Genomic DNA, 23,788 nt, shown 5'->3' with positions numbered 1-23,788 from the left:
TTAAAGTTGTCACCAGTTTTTCAATTAAAATCGTATGTCTAGTTGATATGAGCCACCGACAGATTATGCTGATCTAAATTACTAATTTCTGTCGAATACACAAACTATTTTACCAAGTCAAAATAATTAATTGACTTATTGTGAGCTATAACAACTGTTGTGACCCAGCAATTTGGCCTGCAATAAAATAATGAGGCTGGAAATAGAACTTTAGACACTAGCACATTCTGTGACTGGCTCATACAACTATGTTATTTTTTAATAAAACAAATTTGTGACACCTGGGGCCCATTTCATAATAAACTACAAGTTACAAGTTACAACTTGTAACTTGTAATTTCCATAAGATTTGCATTGGGCGATCAGCTGATTTACTAATAATATTAGTTTGTACTTTATTATGAAATGGGCCCCAGGGGCCTTTTTCATAATAAAGTACAAACTAATATTATTAGTAAATTAGCTGATGGCCCAATGCATATCTAACGGAAATTACAAGTTACAAGTTGTAACTTGTAAAATGTAGTTTATTATGAAATAGGCCCCTGGTCTATATAGATGGGATGTCTACTTCAGTATCTAATACTCAATGCTTGTATCTAATGATCCTATGTATTTTATCTAATTACAGCTGTTTCAAACATCAACGAAGCTCATTAGGTTATGATTGGCTTATGAATGATGCACTCTTGACACATAAAACAGCTGTTGTTTGATAAAACTACTCAGGCAAGATATATTATTACTCACTATTGAGATGAATAGATTATAACTGGAGTCACTACTCTCCAGTTGTAAATTAGAGAAAAGGGTGCCATCAAGATGGCCGCTTGTTGCCGTGGTTGGTCACACAGTCTTGGTTGGTTGGACTTGTCAAAAATAACCCCATCTGATTGGTTCGAATTTGACAGCTATCCAACCAACCGATCATAGGCCAACATAACAATACGAAAAACTGAAAAAGCAGCAAAACAGTGGTACCGGTACGCTTTTTAAACACATAGTGGTGACTCCAGTTGTAATTACAGCTCAGTGTAACTCCCCAACTGAGGAACATAGCTGGTGAGTAATACATCTTACATTTACCATTCAGGAGCTAACCCTGGCGTAAAAACTACCCATTAAAAAGGGTCAGGTAATGTAAACTGCTAATTTTGACCAACCCGAAGCCGAAGCGAATCCATCATGGATATTAAAGAACAGCTGGTGGTTGCCACATCAGCTGTCCAAGGATGATCGCGAAGGTCGTCTGCTGACTCCGGCTAGGGTGGCCAACTGTGTGATGTGTTTGTCAAAGTTGTAACTGACCACCGAGTGTTGTGGTGATATCTGGGTGTCTGACATGACTCCCAGCCTGACTGAGTCTCCATAGCTCATGATTGTCAGAGACAGACCTATGACAACAAAAACAAAGTATCTCAGATGCAATATGTAATAATTGTTGAACCTAATGACTTTTAGTGATTGAAATAGACATTCCATCTATCTGGAGAAAAGTAGCCAATTTGTTATCCTTATTGAATTAATGAATTTCATTAAAAAATCACACACAGTCAAGAGCTGATGTGATTATCTGACCAGCACAGAGTGTGTTGCTGATAACATTCAATTTCCTCCTTTAGTTTGTAACTATGATGCTTGAAGTAGCAAAGAATGCTTCATTGGCAACTCACTGGAGTCCCCATGCCAACTGAGGTCATTCAATGTAATTGACCTTTAGTTTGGCTTCATTAATAGTTTTTGTTTTCAATTACAAGTAATTGACACTAAAGCAATCCTTATGCGACTCGATAAATCTACAACTCATTTGTTTATTTTTCCATCCCAGTTTCAAGAACTTTAATTATATTAGATTACCTTTATTGCAGCCTGTAGTTCTTGAGTAGGCAAGATGTTAATTTGTGTTACACAATCATATGCATTTTTCCACCTGGTGAACTCATTAGGAGTCTTCTTCATTTATCTTCTTAACACTAACACTATAGTCTATATTTACACACACACACACAGTCATTCACTAGCATCGAGGTCTGGTTGGTCGGACAACGGACACGTGACAGAGTCACAGCAAGGTCTTTCTTCCTCCTTTCATTTCTAGGACTAGTACATACCACACACAATTCAATTATGAGACGTATGTGTGAAGGTATGTTCTTTTATAATAGCATATTTTTGAATTTGGGCCGTTTTTGAAAGTTGAGGGTAGTTAAGACTTTCTTGATTTATGGTCGGGTGGGTGCTTTGATCTATGTAGTGTTGCCGGTTTCTTGCTGTGTTTCCATTTTCGTTAGTTTCTATGTCGTATATTAATTTGAAAATTGTAGAGCTGGTGTAGTCTTCATACATTTGTATTTAAACGTTTCTATTTTTGGTACCTTTATTGTACTTTTTTAACGGTTTTGAATGGGTTTTCTTCAGAATCATGAAGGGACTGGGAAAAGTTATTTGACGTCTTAGATTATTCTTATGTAGGTATAATGTGTAAATATGTTTGTGTAATGTGTAAATATTGTCTATAGTGTTAGTGGTAAGAAGATGAATTAAGAAGACCCCTGAAGATGCTGCATCAGGAGGAGAATTGCATAATGTAACACAATTAATTATCTTACCTACTCAAGCATACAAAAACAACGGTAATCTAATATGACTATAACTTACCATTATTTGATCCAAATACTGGCAACAGATTAAACACAACTAAACTTTACATACCTCGTCTTGCAGTTCAAATATAGTGTTTGAAGTCCACTACATATGTTTCGCCATATATGGCATTCTCAAGTGGTTACAGAAAACATTTTATCCAATTTGGACTCGTCAACATGTTACTTCAAATTCGAAAATATTCAAGACGAGGTATGTAAAGTTTAGTCTATACTACGCAGTTCAGGGGCTACAAAATGGAATTTAATTAAACACGATCTGTAAATCCATCTATTAATAGTTGTTCAAGATATACCAGTAAAACAAAAAAATATATTATTAAGCTCAAATGTTTGACACCAAACTGTTTTAGCGAATTTCCAATATAAGGACCTATTTAATATTGTTACAAGAATGCATACTACTACTAAATACGAAAGTAAAGTTTCTTTTACTTATGTTGGCCTGTGGAGGCCTCCAGTACATTATCCCCTCCACTTCCTGTCCCCACAACATCCGTCTTCTCTTCTTCTCCGTGCTGGTAGCGTCAACCTAAATACCATTGTATAAAATGTAGATATAAAAAATACCCCCACTGCAGCAAACCTGCCGACTAAGCGAATTTCCATTTATCTGAATTGATTTTCAATTAAATCTATTTAAATAACATTCTTGGTTTAACAAATACCTAGGTTTGCTGCTACTAGGAAACTAATAAAGTGTGTTTTTTAGTAAAATATTAAAAGCTTAGTATAAAATAAATAAATTTGCCAAGTTTGATCAAAATATATCCATAAACAAGCAAATTACAACATTTTATAATATTCTCCATAAGAATAACATGGGAAATTTAAATTTACAATTTGTTACCAATAACCGTACAAAAACACTTCGATATAATAAATTATTTGTTTTTTTAAGCTATTTAAAAAGGTCTAGAGAGAAATTGGGAAATTTTGTGTTTTGAGGGTCAAAAATGAGAAAACCCAATTTTTACCCCATAAAACCCGTTTCCATGGTCCGATCATGCTGGTTCGCGAACTCATTCAAGTTTATCCCACATTACACCTTTAAACCAAATTTCATCAAAATCGGACAAAAATTACTCAAGTTATCGCGTTCACGGAGATATATATATATCTATCTATTACTTATTTATAATACGCAAGTAGGTTTTTTGTGACAATTACTCCTCCGAAACTACTGAACCAATTGACATGTTTTTGGTGTCATTGAAAAGAGGGTAACGTGAAGTTGTGCTGGAAACTTTCTTTTTTGGGAAATTAATTAGAGAGTGAGGTCCTGCGGGGCCCTTTAAAGTTTTGTATTTCTCAATAAGATTAACATGGGAAACAAACATTTTTATGAAACTCCAGAGAAGAAGAACATATGTTAATTAATTTTAAACAGTCAATAAGTTTGCTAATTTAACAGTTTTCTACAAACATTTACTGACTTGGTTGAAATGAAATATTTATTTACTATTTGAATTTGGGTTGGCGTAAATATTATAATGGAAAAAAGCGAGAGAGAGCCTTGATAATTTGATTTACTAAAAAGAAAACTGAATTTACACTGTGCTGCATTTCTTAGTAATCATTGATAGAGCCGATTTGCAAACTATGGAGACATAGGAAAGTCAGAACACCACCAAGGAGAAGAAATAGAAATAATGTTTTTTATTTTTAGAATTTATAATTGTTATTATGGACAACCTAATGCGGCTATGAGTAAGGATATTTGTAGAAAACACTAAAAAAAAGATCAGCTTTAGAAAAATTATCAGATATTATCAAGAAATGTTGATTATATTGATCTGTTATGTACATCTTGAGTATTTCCATAATCTTCGAGTTGAATCTTTTAAAGCCATCAGAAATTATGACTGTTATTTGTTTTAAAATAACGCCTGTAATACTTAGCAATTGCTCAAATTCGAGACACAGGTACAATAATAAAAAAAACCTGAGAATACCAAATTGTTAAAAATTTATGATAAGTAAAGGAAGTAAAACCATATTCTGGAAATTATAAGGGGAGATGAGAAATCAATTTGATAATACTTAAATTTAATAGGTAGGTACTCTTAGTTAATAGTACCCACGCTAAAAATATTGTTAAAACTTTGAATCAAGTTTCAACCGGACTCAGTCATTGCACAAGTTTTAATTAAACTCCCATTGGTTCATCATCTGAAGTGATAGTTAATCATCTGAAGTTATTTACAGTTTACTGCCTTCAACTTAGTTACTTATATTCCTTTCACAAAATTTAAGCAGTTGGAGGGGAAGTTCCCCCACCACTTTTTTGCTTAATGTATGTTGCAGCTGATTGACGTTTTGGCAAACCTCACCTTTTGAGTTATGGTGTTGTTTTAAAGGTAGTATCAAGTGGAGGGAATGGATTTCTTCTCCTAAAACCGCCTAAATTTTGTGAACGGAGTATAAAACTACTCGAAATCAATGTATTTCATAAGTAAGTACCCTACATACTTAACTGATGCAAAATAAATGAAAATGTGATAGTTAAATAGTAGAGTACAAATGTCAACCTAATTTTATACAAAACAAAAAACTTGTTGATTTTTAGTTATTAGGTTGAAGCAAAACATAAATTAATCTTCAATAAATCATGACAGGTCTACCAACCTGTGTGATTGTGACGGCATATCTCCGAGACAGGAGGTTTAGGATGATCCGAGCAATGATTGAAGGGAAGATCTTGGGAATTATAGAGTGGTCGAGACCAAACAATGACGCTAGGTAGAGAGGGGCCTGGTTAGCTCGCGCCCTGAACAGAGCTGCTTGTACAATTCCTACATGCAGAAAATACATATTAATGTCAAAGATATATACAACTGGGTTTCAATGATCAACAGCAAAATTGTTATTACCGCATGAACACAATCACAAATACCAAAACATTTTAGTTACAGTACTAATTTTTGTAATTTTGGCTTTGTTGTATGTTTACTTTCTACATAAGGATTCATATTTGTAATACAACGGCTGCCCATAAACTAAGGTCTCCATTGAACCCCCCATCATGGATCAAAACAAAGTACGGAATTGATATCAGGGTAAAAGTATCTCATTTGTAGCAGTAGAATAAAGTAGGTGCAAAAATCTCTGTTTTCCATTTTTATGCAGCATGAATACTCGTCTCTTATCCATTACAAATTCAACTATATTTACTCTTTTTTTATTGTATTTCTATGAACTGGCAACAGCACAGGCATCTGTTCAAACTTTCTAACAGAACTTAATACACATTGAGGTTCGTATCGCCTAATTAACACAGATTTATTTTGGATGTCATTGAGCTGATTGAAACCCTGCAAAACTTAGTTTATTTTAAGTTCGGTTTTTTCCCTGTGGTTGCATATTTTATGAAATACTCAATGTTAAAGTGTTAAAAAACCCTCGCTATTGTTTAGTTGAACATGATCCAGTGATTCACAGACCCAAGTTTTCGAAAGGTTCGTCAGGCAGCCACAATGGCAGGTCTAGGCACAACAAGCCTCCCTCGTGTGGCACAGAGCTGGCTGACTGAGCCAGTAGCTTCTCCTGAGGGATGAAGCGAGCCGTCGTCATCACCATTTGTGGAACCTGCAGATCACCACAGACATCCTGATTAAACATGGTTGTCTTCAGTATTTGAAATGTAAACATGTCCAATTCATCTTAACACCCTAAGTTCAGTGATCCGTCAAAACTTAACCTACAGTAGACACCCTGTAGTTCGGCCACCTTGGGATGGGAACACCGGCAGGACTACAAAACAGCTGGACTAACCGGATGTATTATCAAAGGTTAAAAATACTGTTTTAAATTAATTATCAATGGCTAAAATCAATAAATATAAATAATTTAATATTTTTTTTACTGAGACTAACCAAAATTAATCTTCTGTTTTGACATCTCTTTCTTGAATTAATGTCTTTTTGTTTCCATTTAATGATGAGTTTTTGCTACACTGGACTAGTTTTGCCTTATAGTCTTTGTTCGTTTTCACCATACAGCAAACACAACGCTCACCCCGTTCAAACCGCAAAACAATCTAATACACAAAAAAATATCTGCCTTAAAAAGGCATTATATGTTGTAAAATAAAATAACATACTCATATAAAATCACAGATTAGAACGGACTGTTTAACACACCCGTTTACCATAGGTAAAGTGCAACCGATCTGATTTAGAAGCAGAAGCACCCTTCAACTAAACTGTTTACTGCTATGGTCGGAAATCAAACATTAAGTTGAATTGTGTCGAAGGTCATTCGTCCTAGATGATGTGACTGATCCCCCTGAGACTGACCGGACCATCCAGCAACCAATCCAACCAAAGTTGAAATAGAGGGAGTCTACATACACATAAGAAATGCACTGGTAACTGTTGATTATTTTTTCCTCCATCAACAAACTCGGTTATCAAGTATGTTTTCAGTCCAGTAGCCAATTCGTCAGGCTGTCTTCAGGTTCCTTCCTAATATAATTTCAGTTCCTCTGGTTGTAGAGGACAGGACCCTTGTATGGTGGTTTCTGTTTGTAAAGAGTGGAATTTTGTTCATCTAAGCGGCGTGACCAATAAGTAAAGCCTACAAACATTGAGCAAAAAAGCTTCTAGAAGAAATATAACAAACATTTAACAAAACTCACTTTAAACCCTAAATATCTGAAGTAATCTCTGAGGCTGGCCGACACAGCCGCCAACATGATCTCACAGGACGAGGCTCCAGTGGCCGTGTGTATGCGATGGATGAACTCCAATGGCACAGGCTCCGACCAGCTGACTGCCTTACGACCACACAGTGACACGGTCTGCAAGTGGTGACTGTCCACACCCGGCTTAGGGAACAGTAACTCTCTCAGCAGCACCTGGACAATTGACAACAACAGTGTGAGGGTATAACACTGAGGAGTATGAGAATACACCTTTCAAAACTAGCAGTGGAAAAACGTTGTACCACTGTGTTTGCCCAAACATCATGTGTGAAGGTAAAAAACAGTTTGTGAGTTTCTCCTAAATCTCAATATGTATGAACATATTTAATTATTATAGTTGATTCGGGGTATCATTTTGATTATTGTTATTGATTACAATTTTTATTAATGGACAGTCTAAATGACATAATTGTAATATTGTATTGTACTAAATATGTTTTTGTTGAACCTATTACATAAATGTTTATTTTCACTTAACTTAAGAATGTTTCTGAATCACATCTGTATGGTATTAGACCCAAATGCTTATTTATGTTACGCAATTTTATTTTCCTTACCTGACATAGTGGGCTTTCTTGCACTGATTAAAGTAGCTAATTGCTGCATTTACTCACTTTTGTCACACTAAATCTTTTGCCACACTAATTTTTTTTTGCCGCACTCCAGTATTCCAACCAAACAACACAAAACCGTGTGCTTTTGTTATGCATGTAATAAGTGTATGCCTGAAAATAAGTTGGCAACACTTAAAGATATACTAGGGCCTACGACTATGATCAGCTCTGGTGCAGTGTCTCCCATTTCATTCAATGCTTGGATCTAACCTAGCCTAAAAACGTGTTGTGGTTTTATAGTGTTTGAAAGACTAATATATATATATGCTTTATAGTAACTGTAGGAAAAATATAATGTGTAACACAAGTGCAAAGTGCCTTTGCTGCACTTGAGAAACTTTTCACACTTGCCTGCCGCTAAACATTTCTCCCATGTGCAGCAAAGCACCACTTCACACACTAGTTACACAAATAACTATAGAATTAATGAATGCCTATAATTATTTTATTAAGAGGAATTTAATCTGTGACTATTAGCCTAAATAAAAAATGAGCAATTGCTTATAAAATAATGTAATAGTATATTACATTTAGTGATGCATGATTGTGAAATGCATAAACAATCTATATATATAATACGCTAAGCCGATTTTTGTGAACAGAACTACTCCCTCATTTTTGGACCGATTTTTATGATTAAAGTGTCAAAAGAATGGCCCTGATCTGTAGTTTTGCAAAGTGTTTTTATTTTTTTGAAATCTTTATTAGTTTGGGCTGGATCTTCCATCAAAGTTGGGTTTTCTCCCATAAGATTAACATGGGAAAATCTAAGTATTTAATTGGAAACTTTGTCTCCACTAATTTGAGAGAACGGCTGGGCGTAGAAACTTGGTAGAGGTGTCCAAAGAGAGGTCTTGGTCTGTAGATGAGTTATCAAAAGAAAAACGAAGTAAATTCGCTTAGGGCTCTACCCCAGAAGCCTTTAAAGACCCCTCCACAGATTTGTTTACATTTTGGCCATGTGGATAATACTTTTTAATGAAACAGCTGTTAATTTTTAAATTGTATTTTAAACAACACACATTTATTGGGAGTTACTGAACTGTCCAAAAGAAGTATTTGCAACGTTATTTTCTGATTTTAAAATTGATTTAATTCTGTATTATGTCATGTTTTGCAATATAACGTTGCACTATGAAATCAGTTGAAAATCCTTTTATCACTGTAACTCTTACAATTATTTCTTATTGAACTATGTTATATCTATTTTACGGGTTGGTGTCTGCCTTTTTCACCAACTTTGCCTATATTTTATCATATTATTCTAGACAGATCATCATAGGTTCATGAGATTATTGTCATACATGTTTCCAATCAATGGAAAAACCTTCGATTGTGTAATTGTAATACAATACAAAATAATACAAGTGCAGAAGGGCACGGTGCCCATTTTAGCCGTGTCTATATTTTGTTAAAATAATAGTAGTTTACAGCAACTGGATAAAACATTTTACAATGTTTATGTAGAAATATGTGCATGATTTAGAAAGTCATTAAGTTAAAACTGCAATGTACTGCAGACTTTTCAGAGAGGTTACTTCGATGTATTCATTCAGCTTAGTGAACACGTAATATAGATATGTATAAAAATAAAAACTTGAACTCTTAGAGAGCCTTTGAATGTTATTAGACAAACGAAAAGGATTGTGCATGTTTACTAGCGCTACTCAGCAACAAAAACAATTTAATTTATCTTAAAATATATATTCTTAAAGTGCACTGAGCAGCAGCCTAAAAAAATCTATGTAACTTACCCATATAGTTACAAAATGCTAAACTCGCATTGTGACATTTACAATTCGGCTTATATTTCTCCAACAGATAATTCACCTGCAGACAAATTTTATTGTGCTCTTACCATGTCTAATAACATCCAAACACAGAAACCTTGCCTAAAATGGTACCTATCTTGACAAATTATTTGCAGTGGCCTATATTACGGACCGTGGCCCACTGGGTTGGTAATATTATTGAAAATAACACAAACATTTTGGCATTTAAGCAGCTACTGTCATGACAGAAAGGTTATATTCCTTTTAAACTAGACCACATCATCCTTTATAAGATACGTTGAATAATAATGCATGTAAACGTCAATATTTATGTAACAGCCATATTAAAATTATTTTTCCTTTTTGGAAATGCCACATTGCTTTGTCATTTGCATTATTTGTTGCCGCACGACCATATAAATGAGGAGGCCCCTAACAGTTCCAGGTTTAAAGCCAACTTCACTTCGAGTATATTTCACTACACCTAACATTCTGTAGAGAGATTATTTTGACAACTTTATGTAATTGATAAGGCTGAGACAACTAAGGAAAAATCAAACTTACACTGTAATGGATATACCTCCCTTTGAAGTTAGGACGTGTCTTCCCAACAAACAGATTTTTTTTCAGATAAAATCCTAGATTATGCATTACACTGATGAAATCGCGGAAGTGTTTAACTACAAAGGATCTACCAAAACGATTTTAATACTATATAAAGGTTCTTCCAAAATACGTTCCAAAATATTCTCAATATATGTATAATTTCACTCAATTTATCGCAGTTAGATGAATTTAGCGTGAGCCTTGAAAGTACCTAACCGTCGATTTCGACGGGTTTCACCTAGTCAAAATGTTCCTTATCTCATTATGTTCCGTTTATCGATTGCTTTGATTGCTTAGCAAGAGGTTTGTACAATCAAAATATGTTTCTTTCGATTGTTGCATTTATTTAGCCTAAACGTCTGTCTCCAACTGTCTACAGCTCATGAGCTCTCACGAGGATGTTACGTATAATTCTTTTTGTCTAGATTTCTTATAGAATATTATTGTCCACTTCATATAGGCCTACTGCTGACATTTGAATAAAAACTTACGTCACTCCGTCATCTCAGCAGCAATAGAAAATCATTTTTGTTAGCATAACATTACAAGAACTTTCAGACTCACTATAAACATTTCAATACATACAATTAAGAATTTTGTTTATAAAATATCTCGTCAACATTTTTTATTGCAAACCTATTGCGACTAAGACGTAGATGTAATGCCTTCATCGTTTTTTAAGTAAGAAATTATAATAATAATAATCTTTATTTGTCATAAGGATACATTTAGATCATTGACAAAGTCAAAATCATGATCATACATCATTCGTCAAACAAAAGAAAACAACACTTTCAATATTATTAAAAAACATTAGGCCTTAATAATTAAAATATGTTTATATCAAGACTAAACAAACAACAATAATTAAGGACCAAGCAAACGAGTTTCACCTACTCTTGGTGCGGTTATGATGACTTTGCTGAGGTAGACTAGCTCACGAAGTACATGATATCCCAGTATCATCCAGTAGAAGTAGACCGGAATGTTGAGTGTGAGTCGGAGCAGTTGGAGGGAAGAGTTGACTAGGATCCACCAGACCCACATGAGAACTGCTCTGGTCACCACAACCGGGTGAAACGTCATAAGCAGCGATCGCCAGAACAGCCGAGCAGTCAATCTGTGAAATGGTAACATTAAGTCTCGGACAGCTCTTGAATTGTTGTCAGAGTATCAAGTCCTTTCCTTAGCTTTGAAATAGTTCAGTGTGTTCAACGTATTATAAAATAATCTGGAAAATTTAACAATCCTTCTTTTATAAAACGGTAGGGAAGATTTCGCACAGCAAAATAACCCAGAGGAGGATGCGTCAAAAAGAGGAGAGTCTGTCTATAGCAGGATTCAGGTGCTTTAAAACAATACTAGTCTAACCTCAGTTTATTAACATTATGCTTATTATTTTTGTTTTATACTGTATATAGATACTACGTTCTTCTGGTATATGATTCCCATTGAACTAAGTATATGTAAATTATCCTCCTACTAATATATTCACAATAAGGAAACCCTCCAATTCTCACGCTTTCCCTTCAAAACGACAAGAGATTCGAATATGAATCAAACATAAAACGCGTATTTACTCACCCTCTCCTCTTAGTCTCATTCTTGATTATGGCCACCAGGTTTCCGTTCTCATTGCGGATGTGTATCTTGATGATGGAGACCACCACAATGGCCGCGAGGATGATGAAGCTCTTCAGTGTAGGGGTGCTGCAGGTGATCTTCGGGTTCTCCAGGGGGTCGTAGACTGAGACAAGCTCATTCCAGGAGTTGGAGAACGATTCACACACGTGTTGGTAGACCTGGGGAATGGCCACAGGTGTTTTGAATGTTCCAGACAGCAAGTGCTCATGGTCTAGATACTCTTCTACCTCTTCCGACCTGGAAGTGAATATTGACAGTAAATCACATGGAAATTATAAAAAAAAAAATGCGTTGTACACAAATTATAGATTACATAATGTTTTAAAACGGAAAAGAATTAGGAAACTTGTTCATCCACAGTTAAAGCATTGTAATTATTATACTTTAAGCTGACAAATTAATTCAAAAAATTTTTCAAGGAATTTACAGAAATGAAATTTATTAATATTGTGTTTACTTAATCTTTGACAAATTTACTTCCTTCCATGATGAGCTTGATTCCAATTAATTAATGGTTTTGGGTATTTTAGTTGTTTTGTTTTAATTCAAGGCCACTGCCAAACATACATTCTGCAAACAAACATTGAATATCAGGACAAAAGTAAAGATACGGGTCAAAAATACCCCCACTGCAGGAAACCTGCAGACTAAGCGAATTTCAATCTGTCTGATTGGATTTCTACTACTCAAATATTTCCATTAACCCATTGAGTGCTATGCAACGATTCATCGTTGTTTACTAAAATCTCTAAGGGATGTAGAGAGGAAGGTTATTTTAACAAAAAGTAGCAAAACGGCCATTGGTGACCTGCATGTTCATAGAATACACTAACAACCACTTAGCTAAAAGATTCGCCCAATCCGATAATTCAAGGGGTATGTCTAAACGATGGAGTAAAAACTGGAATTTAAGCTGACGTCAAAAATTTCAAACAGATGGCGCACCCGACGGCACTACAACCTAGTTGTTCAATGCATTACTAGGTAGCAGCACTAGTTAGTCACGGACTATTTAAATGATTTTTTCAGCTGAACCACAACAGTGGGGTCGCCGGAATTTTATCCCCCTGGAATTTTACCCCCTGAGCAAAGCTGACGTCACTATGACGTAGAAACCTGAGCGTTCGCGGGCGGAATTCGCAGAGCGTGATTAATTAGATTAGCAATAAAAACCGGAATTTTACCCCCTGTCCACATAAATGGCGTTTAGAGAACTGAAGATGTACGGGCCGGATTTTTACCCCAGGAACTTTACCCCCGGATTTTTACCCCCCGGAATTTTACCCCCTGGCCTAAAATTTTTTATTTCTGGATATAGAAATTATTAAGAATGATTGATTTTCTTATTTCTGTTTTTATTTAATTGTAAACATTTAATTATTAAGTAGCCTATCTTTTTTTATTTATTTTGTAATCTCAACTAAGTAAACAGAATTCACTGTTTAATTTTGATGTTCGGGATTTGCGTTTGGGGCCAACTATTGGTTAATAAGGATGTAAAATAAACTGAGTAGCTACGGTATTTTAAATGATAATTGGGTGAACATTTCTTAAACGATTTCATTGTACCACCGTGAAACACAATGTATTTCGTTTCTAATAGTACAATTACCCAAAACAAAAACATTTTTTTACCACGGTTGTATAATAAATAGTCAAAAAAATCTTCGAAACAATTACCATTCAGATGTTTGTTGATACGTCATATAAACTAACAGTTTGGCTTCAAAGATCGAATCCTGATACTTGGATCTCAAAATAAAAAATTAAAACCTGTTTGATTATAGTTGATGTTACAAATAAATTAAGATAGGCTACTTAATTATAAAATGTTTACTATTAAATTAAAACTGAATGAAGATAAGTAACCATTCTCACTAATTAATATATCTGGTCTCGGGGGTAAAATTCCAGAGGTAAAATTCGGGGGGGTAAAATTGATTAATAAAATAGTGAAAACAATACAGTGACAATTCCAGAACAGGTAATGGAATTAAAAGGCAAACAAAAAACTAAAAAAGTCTTACAAAATATGAATTAATAGCCTAGCACTTAAAGGGTTTATAAGACATATTTATTCCTCATTTAAAAATCATTATATTAAATGAGTAGGCTACTTATTTTTGCTGCTAAGGGGATGTAATAGAAAATTTGTGTTCAAATGATAATACTGTACAATGAAATAAATAAATACTGTAAAGCCAAATTTTATCAAAATATTTCCATAAACAAGCATAATAACAACATTTTTCTTTTCTCCGATTCCTCGAGTTATCGGGATCACCAACACATATATGTATGTATGTATGTAATTATATATACAAATATACAAATATACAAACCAACATCCTTTTTTATACTTATAGATAAACATTTCAACGATAGTGTTTTTGGCCTCTGGGGACAACAAAAATGAAAAAGCAAATCAGTTGTGACATTGACTATACAGAGGTGTATACGGTAGTCAATGGTTGTGATTTTTATTAGCTCGCTTTCTTGTCCGGTACAAATTTTGCAATCAATTTTATACTAACTTCCCGATGAGCTAGAGACTTCAAACTTGAAACATAGCTCACAAATGGATGACAATGCAATATACATTATATAATTATATTTTCATATTTCCCTTGGGCTACACCCCATGGGCTTGTTTTATTAACTCGCTTTCTTGCAAATTTTGATACTACCCGATGAGCTAGAGACTTGAAACTTACTTAAATTTGACAGTTCGAAGAGCAGAGGTTAAGAGGTACAGGTTATGCTCCCAAGAGATTCTTTATACAAACAAACATTTAAAAAAAAAATAAACAATCTGGTTGCAGATATAAAGGTGGTGTTTGTTAATAATGTAAATTGTTATTTATTTAGTATTCTATAACGTAAACAATAAATTAAATAGATTGATATATTTATAGTTAGTAGGTAGACCATACATTCAATCTAATACATAATTATATGCAAATAAATCTTAGATTTCCCACATGGTTCTGTCTTAATCTGATATGGATTCTTGAAATAGATTTAACATCCACATTAAAAACTAAAAAGTAGAAAATAATTTATAAATAAAAAACATTTTTTAAAACAAAACGTTTTTAAATGCACAAAAAAGTAGAAAATAATTTATAAATATGTGGAGAGTATTAATACTTGTAAGATTTAAAAAAAAACCCGTGGAGTGCATGCAATTGATACCGTAATATACATAAGCTCAATAGGTGAAGGTTTTAAATCTTACAAGTATTAATACTCTCCACATATTTATAAATTATTTTCTACTTTTTAGTACGTTTAAAAACATTTTGTTTTAAAAAGTTTTTTATTTATAAATTATTTTATTATCATTGCTACAATTTAGCCTATTTTAAGTTAAAATCTGATTATATAAATAAATGTTAGAGTTAAACGTCCAACGAGTACCTATACAATGTGTTGTGTTATGTTTGAATACCATGATAATAAGCTGCAAATGCTTGTGTTATTTACTGCCAACATTTTTTCCCACAGACTGACTATTTTGGGATACTTTAAACAGGCCGGAATGGTGGATTATAGTTTAAATTTTACAAATTAAACTTATGCCCGACCTTATATAAATAATTACATATTTTGATCAATTATTATTTTGAATCAGATTATGTGATGAAACTCATACCAGACGTGGGTATCTGGCTCCAGCAACAGTAAGTCTCCTAGACCGAGCCTCTCCTCACTGAGGTACAAGTGGTGCAGACGTATCAGCACGTAGAACTTGTCTGCGGAAGGGATTACCAGGAGATGCCACGGAGGATGATCTGGACGGATGTACTTGGACACCATCTCACTGATGAACTTCTGTTAGGACAAAGTAGAGAGAGATGCTTGAGAGTTCTGTGTTGGATACAACTTTTCTACTTACATTAAAATAGGGTTTTGAATTCATATTACAGTAGACTCTCAGTAATCTGGCTGATATAGGACCGTGATACTGTCGGATTACTGGAATGTTATCAATAAAAACACTTAAAATGCATTTCAAACACGTCTCCGAAGATCGCATGATCGGAAACCGCTATTGCCGCGATTGGGCATGACGAAGATGTTTGCCGCGATATTGCGAAATACAATGATGACGTTTCTGTGACTGCGGGAGTGGATGATGATATCTACACGGCCGCGGGAAATAATCAGAATTTGCCGCGATCGCAGAAGACCTCACCCGTCAAAAGACACCCGATAACTGGAAAGCCGGAGTGGTGCCGGATTAGAGAGGGTCTACTAGGAATAAAAGTATTTTTATTCAATCAATCAATCAATCAATCAATCCCTAATAGCCTTAGGTATACTGTATATAGAAATTTCTTTAGAAGAAAAAAAACATTTTTAGTTGAAGTTTTGGAGATGAAATGATGAACCAGTCCAAAGAAAGTTCTAAAATTGGTGATGAATAATTTTGTTTGGGTTGTTTAAAAAACTATAAAAATCTGTCTTTGAACCAAAGGTAGATATTGAGTAATATATGGATTACAACTACAATTCCTGAGTATGTATAATGCCACAAGTCACAACTTCCCCTTAGGGTAGCGGTAGAGGGTAGACCTACTCGAGATTTTACTTCTCCCCTTTAAAGTCAATTTCCACCCACTGTACCAGACTTTTTCAAAATAAATTATCTTTTTCATATGCATTTATAAAGAGCAAATCATCTTTTTAGCGAAAATGGTTTTAATCTTTATCTTCAACGATCCCCATCATTGATTTTTTCAAGTTGAAAAACAGTAAAGAATATTTAGCAATATGTACATGCACTCTTAACCTGACCTGACAGTTAAGATCATCTCGGAGTCCACTGTTATAGACCGCCTCCGTAACTGCTACATGGTTGTTGATGTTGAAGTTGATGTCGGATCCTCGGCACCAGGCGTACCAACCCCACAGAGATGTAAGTCTTGTCCGCAGGTGCGGAAACACTAGTTGTCCATTCTTCTTGCGGTCCAAGATTTCTGACTGTATACAGTAAGGATTGCATTAGAAACAAATCAGTCAGAAATAATAGTCTAGACTCTACATCCATCCAGTGGTGACACATCATTCCTCATTCTGCTGTTACCACTTTTTATTAGTTTTTTACTCGTTTTGAATGTACCATATTTTACCGTTCAATATTTGTGTTTGTGTGTCTATGTACTGTATGTGAATCGACGGCCTTCTGAGGAGTGATCATGACATCTTTTGTCGCCTGAAGATGACTTCTTGAAAGTCAAAACTACTTGTGGCATTAGCAAAGTTTTTGATTACTACGAAGCAGGTATTTACACCAATTCATAAAAAGAAATAGTTAATTTGGGGTGAAATTCATACAACCTTTTAGTTGGTGTAAGTTTTTGGGGAGATTTCTTCATAATTATCGAATAGGGGGGGGAAAAGGCTAGAATTGTAGTGGATAAAGTAATACAGAACACTCCTGCTGTTGTAAGATTTTAACTAGTTCACAACCGCGACGGGAGCTTGTATGAGACTATAGACATCCTTAACATCTTTACTCACCTGCAACTTGCTCCGAAACTGATGTATGTCACAGTGGCCCTTGACTTGCAGAACGACAGTGATGATCCCTTGGTTGCGCAACGTGTCCACAGTCGTACGAACAGACGTGGATGAGACGAACTCCAACTCAGGGTAGAGCCTCTCCAACATACGCAGCCAGAACATGCGACAAACGTTGATACCTGAAAAACAGGTACAGTAGATCAATAATGGGTAGACTATGTGTGACTTTAACAGGATGAACCTGAACACATGGAACCGATGCACACATGGAATCTAGCATAGAAAATCAGGAAAAAATTAACTTCAAAATATGAGTTATGTAAAAAGCTTTGTCACAGCAGATTTGTTTCACAATGGTCAGAATCATGGTGGAAGGAAAATACACAGGTGTGCTATTCCCCTCATATTCTGACGTCACTCAGATTGCAAACAAAAGATCACCTGATTGTTACTGTCAAATTAGTATGTATTTTTTATTATTTGATTGTTATTGTTTTTATAATGTTTTCAAAATAGTTAAATGTGTTCATTATGAAAACAATAACAACCAAATCAAAACAAATACTATAATTTAATTTGACAGTTACAATCAGGTGATCTTTTGTATGCAATCTGAGTGAATATAACGGGAATAGCACACCTATGTATTTTCCTTCCACCATGGGTCAGAATTGTGTATAGTTATAGAGACTTGTATATGTTATAATAAAGAGGTTAGAATTTTCAAAATATCCAAAATGTTTTGTGCTTTGAAGTGTCATGAATTTAGCACTGTATTTTAGATTCAGATAATAGTTGAAATTTTAAAAACATGTAGGCTAATTAAATCTAGATAAAGAGTCAGAAATATAAAACAAATTTACAAAGAAGACCACTGACTCACCGAGACACAGCAGTATAAGGAAGGGCGTCACAGAGGCTGCCAGGATGAAGGCGGAGAAGGTGTAGAAGGTCCTGAAGAGTGTAAACCTCTGCCTCAGCGACCCTAGAGTCCTACGAGCCTGAGACGACATCTTGGGCCACTCCCCCTCCATCACATGTCTGCGGAAAACCCTCACATCACTCATATATATTAGAAACTGGTTGAGACCTTTGACCTATTGATGCAAGAAGAGATATCTATTATCATCAAGAGGTTGAAGCCAGCAGTTAAAAAAAATTAGATTATACCGGGTGTACACAAAAGAAGTAAACAGCTTTGCTTAAAAATTACTGTGAAGTTTTTCTGACTTATAAAGAGTAACATATACACCATTAGAAAAATAAAAACCTCAAGTTTTTTCCTATATACTACAAGTGTTCAATATGTGAACCACAGCTTGCTTTGCAGACATCTATTATAAAATCAAAAACATCTGACCAAACATTTTGAAGAGTGGCCTCATCAACACTTTGTACTACTCCAGTAATATGATGCCTATTCTCCAAGACATTAAACGGCAAAGGAGGTATAAGACTCTGTCTTTAACCTAACCCCACAAGCAAAGCCATACTCACCCTCCGCGTTGATATTCTTGGAGTGTTTACAACCCTTGCACTCAACATAATCATTAGACATTGCTGGTCTCCCAGAGCTCTTTCCTTTTCTAAAGTAACCTGTGGCCTTGAATTGCCGATGCCAGTCGTAGATTGACTTCCTATTTGGAGGGTCTGTTATGATGTTATGACTGGGACGGGTGGCGTCGTCCTGTAATCCGGCTACTAGGAGGTCACGAATTGTGGATATTTATAGGGATGCACTGTAGATGCGATGCTCCCTGGTGTGGATTAACGTCCGCGCTAGTGAGTACTACGACTATCCGCAGTACTATCCTAATAATTAGACCAATTTGTTAATTACGAGGAAAAATGTGGTTCGGATTCCACAATAAACTGTAGGTCCCTTAGTTGTCATTAGCTGTATGGGCTATTAATTAATTAACAGCTGTGTCTAAGGAACATGTCGGCCTTAGTCACTAACAAGACTACAAGATCGCGCCACTCATCCTACACTCATCCTTCACTCATATTTGGGTTAAAATACGCACATAGTGGCGTCCCCATCTTAAATAATTGATAATTGATGATAAGTCGTCCTAAAACGTTAAACAGGGGCCAATTAAAAATTGGCTTTTCAAATTTTTGACCCTCTAAACACAAAATTTCCCTATTTCTCTCCAGAGACCTTTTTAAAGAGCTAAAAACAAATAATTTAGCATATCAAAGTGTTTTTGTACAATTATTGGTTACAGAGAAAATTCAAAAAAATTGTTATTTTAAAATTCCCAGGTTATTCTTATGGAGAATATTGTAAAATGTTGTAGTTTGCTTGTTTATGGATATATTTTGATCAAACTTGGTAAGTTTATTTATTTTATACTAAAGTTATTAATATTTTACTAAAAACACAATTTTTTACCCTCCCTGTGTCAGCAAGCCTATGTACTCATAAAACCTAATGTTAAATACATTTAATTGAAAATCAATTCAGGCAACTGGAAATTCACTTAGTCAGCAGGTTTGCTGCGGTGGGGTATTTTTAAATATTGGGTAACAGAGATAATATATTTTTTTAACAATTACTGTTACAAAATTGGGTTTGAGAGAGGCACATCACCAGGATAGGGACATTTTAAGTACAGTATTGTAATCACTTGTAAGTACATACATGATATCCTAAAAATATGCATATTAAAAATTATTAAAAATATGCTCTTGCACCTGTGTACATGGCGAAGCTGTATAATTTACTACGAAATAAACTCTCAAACAGTGGGATTTAGGTGCCTGAAATTCTATGTTGGCATCAGTGTTTATTTATCAAAAGTCAAAGTTCATCAGTTTTCTTGATACTGTAGCATGTGATAAGCAAAAGTCTTTGTTATTGGGTTTTGAACACCTCATTCTCACACACTGACACTGATATAGGGTAAAAGAGCACAAAGTAATAGTGTTTTCCCATCCTTGGTATGTCAATCCAACCTTTAATCTGCCTAAATGATTATTGTATACAACCTTTGGGTGAATATTTCATAAGCAGGATTTAAATGGGCATAATGAGTCCAGAAACAAACTTGGTAAATGAAATCTATAAATGGATTTGTTACCAAGTATGTTAAAGTTTTACCAAGTCGAATACAGTGATTAACACTTAGCATGTCAGTATTTTTTTTATTTTTCTAATAAGAACCCAGAAGAAATACAGAAATAATAAAAACAATTGAGTCGTTTAAGCTTGTTATTTTAATACTTGAAGTTGAAGTATTTTAAAATTTAAAACAAAATAATCAAACGGGTTGCTGTTTTCAAGCCCTATATAAAGACTCTCTATGAGCAAAATCCAGCCAGTTGAAAAGCTGCTGTCAGGTGATTTTATGGGCCCCCGGCCCCAGCTAGAGCCCTCCACAGAGAAAATGTTGATCATAACAACAGTAAACTAAATTTGAGGCAATCTGGAAGCATAACGTGTATACTCATAATGCCTATAGGCATGCCTATACTACTTCGTGTTTTGTGTGTTTTGTTTACACTATATTATTCCATTATCCCCCCTAGGGCCCTAGGACCAGCCCATAATAAACTCTACCATTCAAATTGGTGTTAGAAGAGGGTAAATACCATGGGAAAATATTATTTTAATAGGCAGAATGGAAAATCAAGTAGGCTAAAGGTCGGCTTCTACAGGGATGGGAATAGCTAGGTCTTTTTCCAAAAAATTGTAATTGGTTACAGTAAAGTATTATGAAATAAATAAATTTGAAAATATTTATCAAAATATGTAACTATAAACAAGCAAACTACAAATGTTTAATTTTTCTTCATAAGAATAACATGGGAATTTTAAATGTAGGTAGCCTACAGTTTTCTGGAATTTCCCCCGTGTTTAAATAAATAAAATGAATTTGTTGTTTTAAGTAAATGAAATTATTTGTTGTTTTAAGATTCATACAATGGCTGTTTTAAGGGTGAAAAAAAAAACAATTTTTGGAACAAATTTAAAAACTACAAAAAAATTGCGAAATCGTTGCAAGCACTAGTGGAGTGCACTTCCACTCTATAGTTAATCATGCTAGTGCTGATGAAGTGCAGTAGTTCCGACGCGGTAGTAGACCACTCCATCGCGTCGTGATTCCTTATCTACAAACGTGATTGTATTAACCAGTTATTAACACAAGGAACAAGGGACACGGGCCAATAACACAACTGGCAGCCTGTCAATTCGTGGGTACTGGGTAGTGGATACGCTTACGGTAAATCCTGAAAACTTGTGACATACGTGAATGTATCGAAAATTGTTGACTTATATTTATACCACAGAACAAATATTTGTCTGACTCTATTTGTTTTGCCTTGGTGTTACGCATAAAAACATGCATGGAATAAACATTTATACATTTCTTATCTGTGATTGTAGTCTGCAGGGTTCGATGAGTTTCGCAGCGTAATGTACAGTATAGCGTCTTTGTGTTATTATACTTCGATGATAGTTAGCCACATTCGCGGGAACTTTTGTCATTTGTATACCCGAATGAAAAAGAGGTTCCTAAAAATAATTATCAAACTAACATAGGTCATAGATTATTATTAGATGATAAATAATTAGTGATACCGCAGTTGGGTAAAGTGAATGAAATGCCTCAAGTGGTAACTTATGCGGTGATTAGTTAACGAGGGTAAAACAACTGTCAAACTGGAGAAACAATTAAATTCTACTGTTATTTTTAATTTCACTTAGAAAACAACTACCAGACCAGAAGGTGTTTCAGGTTTTGAGGTACCATTTTCAATCTTTCTTTAAAAGCTCATATGAGTTGTTACCAACGTTGGTTGTTACACGGAGATGGTGTAAACGCAAACCTACTCCGTTTCGTTTCATAACAGAATTGCTATTGTCTTAATTCACGGCGACGCCCGTCCTCTCGCGTTTGTCTGCCATCCACAGGAAATGGGATTTAGTTTGACTAAACTAGTTTTTACAGAATAATCTAGACTAGCTTCGTTCGTGATAGCGTTTGCGTTACAGTGTATATTTTGTTAGGCCGGAAGATGATCCATCAAAGTGACAATAATAATATATTTTCGAGCCAGTGTTTTAGAAATTAAAACAAATATAGAGCCTGGATTATAAAATTCCTACTTCCAATCTCTTTCGAGCATCTAAATCCTTATAAGCTTTACTTTTCAAAGAGCTACTGGGTGAAATTTAACGTTTGACATAACAACGTAGCCTGACGTAGCCCCATTCGAAAACAAAAGTGAATTCCACACGCTGGTCATTCCAAAAACTAACGGCAACAGAGATAGAAAAACTATTCCTGAGACAATTCCTATTCTCAAACCAAATACAGTAAGTCTAGATAATATGAATGTGCAGTTTTCATATGAAGTACTACTTATGGCTAGCTCTTTTAATATTCAATACTTTGGCGTTTCGATAAATTAACAAAATAAATATTCTGTTATAAAACAACATAGTAAGAGCAAAGTAATATCTTATGAATACGTATAATTGTGTAAAGATACCATTTTATACTAACACCGCGTGAGAGCGCGTAATAACTCTACTAGTTTGACTATTTCTAATTTAAAATAGGCTAAATATGCTACAAGTAAGTTTCATAACTAATTACTAAGAAACGACCACCCGCTGTTTGGTAAAAAAATGCACTGCGAACAATTCTAGGCACTTTTATAAATCAAATATTTTAAAGATTCAAATTTTTACTGAGAATAATACAGTTTTGTTCAAATAAAGGTCTATAAAGGGGCATAATTAATTGCCTCTATATGAAATGTGTAAATAGTTTGTTCTTTGTATTATATACTTAGGTATGTTGGTATGTTATTCAGTCCATTTAGCAATAAAAATAAACCATATTAAATTTGTAAAAAAAAATTATGTTAATAAATTGTTAAATTTGTTTGAAAAATTACTCACGTCTGAGAATGCGGTCGGTTGGAGTCCATTATGTAACCATTATAAAACTAACGGACAATACCTAAATTCACTGTAAAACATAAAACTATAACACTTATAGTATGCAATCACACTGGAACAACATTGTTCTTACGACTTGGCTGCAACAAGTAAAGGGTCTGATCTGATACTATACTATAGACTTCGACTCTATAGCTTACAGTGTTGCCAATTGATTGGTAAAAATTCCCTGGCTAGGTATTTTGGTAAGTGTGCGGGTATTTTTTAATTTCTGAACGAACGTTGAATATAACTACACTTTTTAAATACGTAGCAGGAAATATATTAATATGAGAGTT

At 34.6% G+C, this 23,788-nt stretch overlaps 1 protein-coding gene across 1 annotated transcript; it reads right to left on the bottom strand.

The window, feature by feature from the left end:
• Nucleotides 1–457: 457 nt before the first annotated feature.
• Nucleotides 458–23,630, bottom strand: LOC129000058 (uncharacterized). Its single transcript, XM_054426916.1, has 12 exons — nt 23,451–23,630; nt 18,417–18,574; nt 17,531–17,712; nt 16,805–16,990; nt 15,660–15,838; nt 11,945–12,241; nt 11,258–11,480; nt 7,303–7,521; nt 6,107–6,251; nt 5,292–5,458; nt 3,099–3,195; nt 458–1,394 (listed from the first exon to the last, which is right to left on the bottom strand). The coding sequence occupies exons 1-12, from the start codon at nt 23,477–23,479 to the stop codon at nt 1,219–1,221; spliced, it is 2,058 nt and encodes a 685-aa protein (XP_054282891.1). The 5' UTR covers nt 23,480–23,630; the 3' UTR covers nt 458–1,218.
• Nucleotides 23,631–23,788: the final 158 nt, after the last annotated feature.

This window comes from Macrosteles quadrilineatus, unplaced genomic scaffold, assembly GCF_028750875.1.
Source record: "Macrosteles quadrilineatus isolate MER2022 unplaced genomic scaffold, UCM_ALF_1.0 Scaffold_8__2_contigs__length_117827958, whole genome shotgun sequence".
NCBI classification, from domain to species: Eukaryota; Metazoa; Arthropoda; class Insecta; order Hemiptera; family Cicadellidae; genus Macrosteles; species Macrosteles quadrilineatus.
This window is presented reverse-complemented; position numbering and strand designations above follow the sequence as displayed.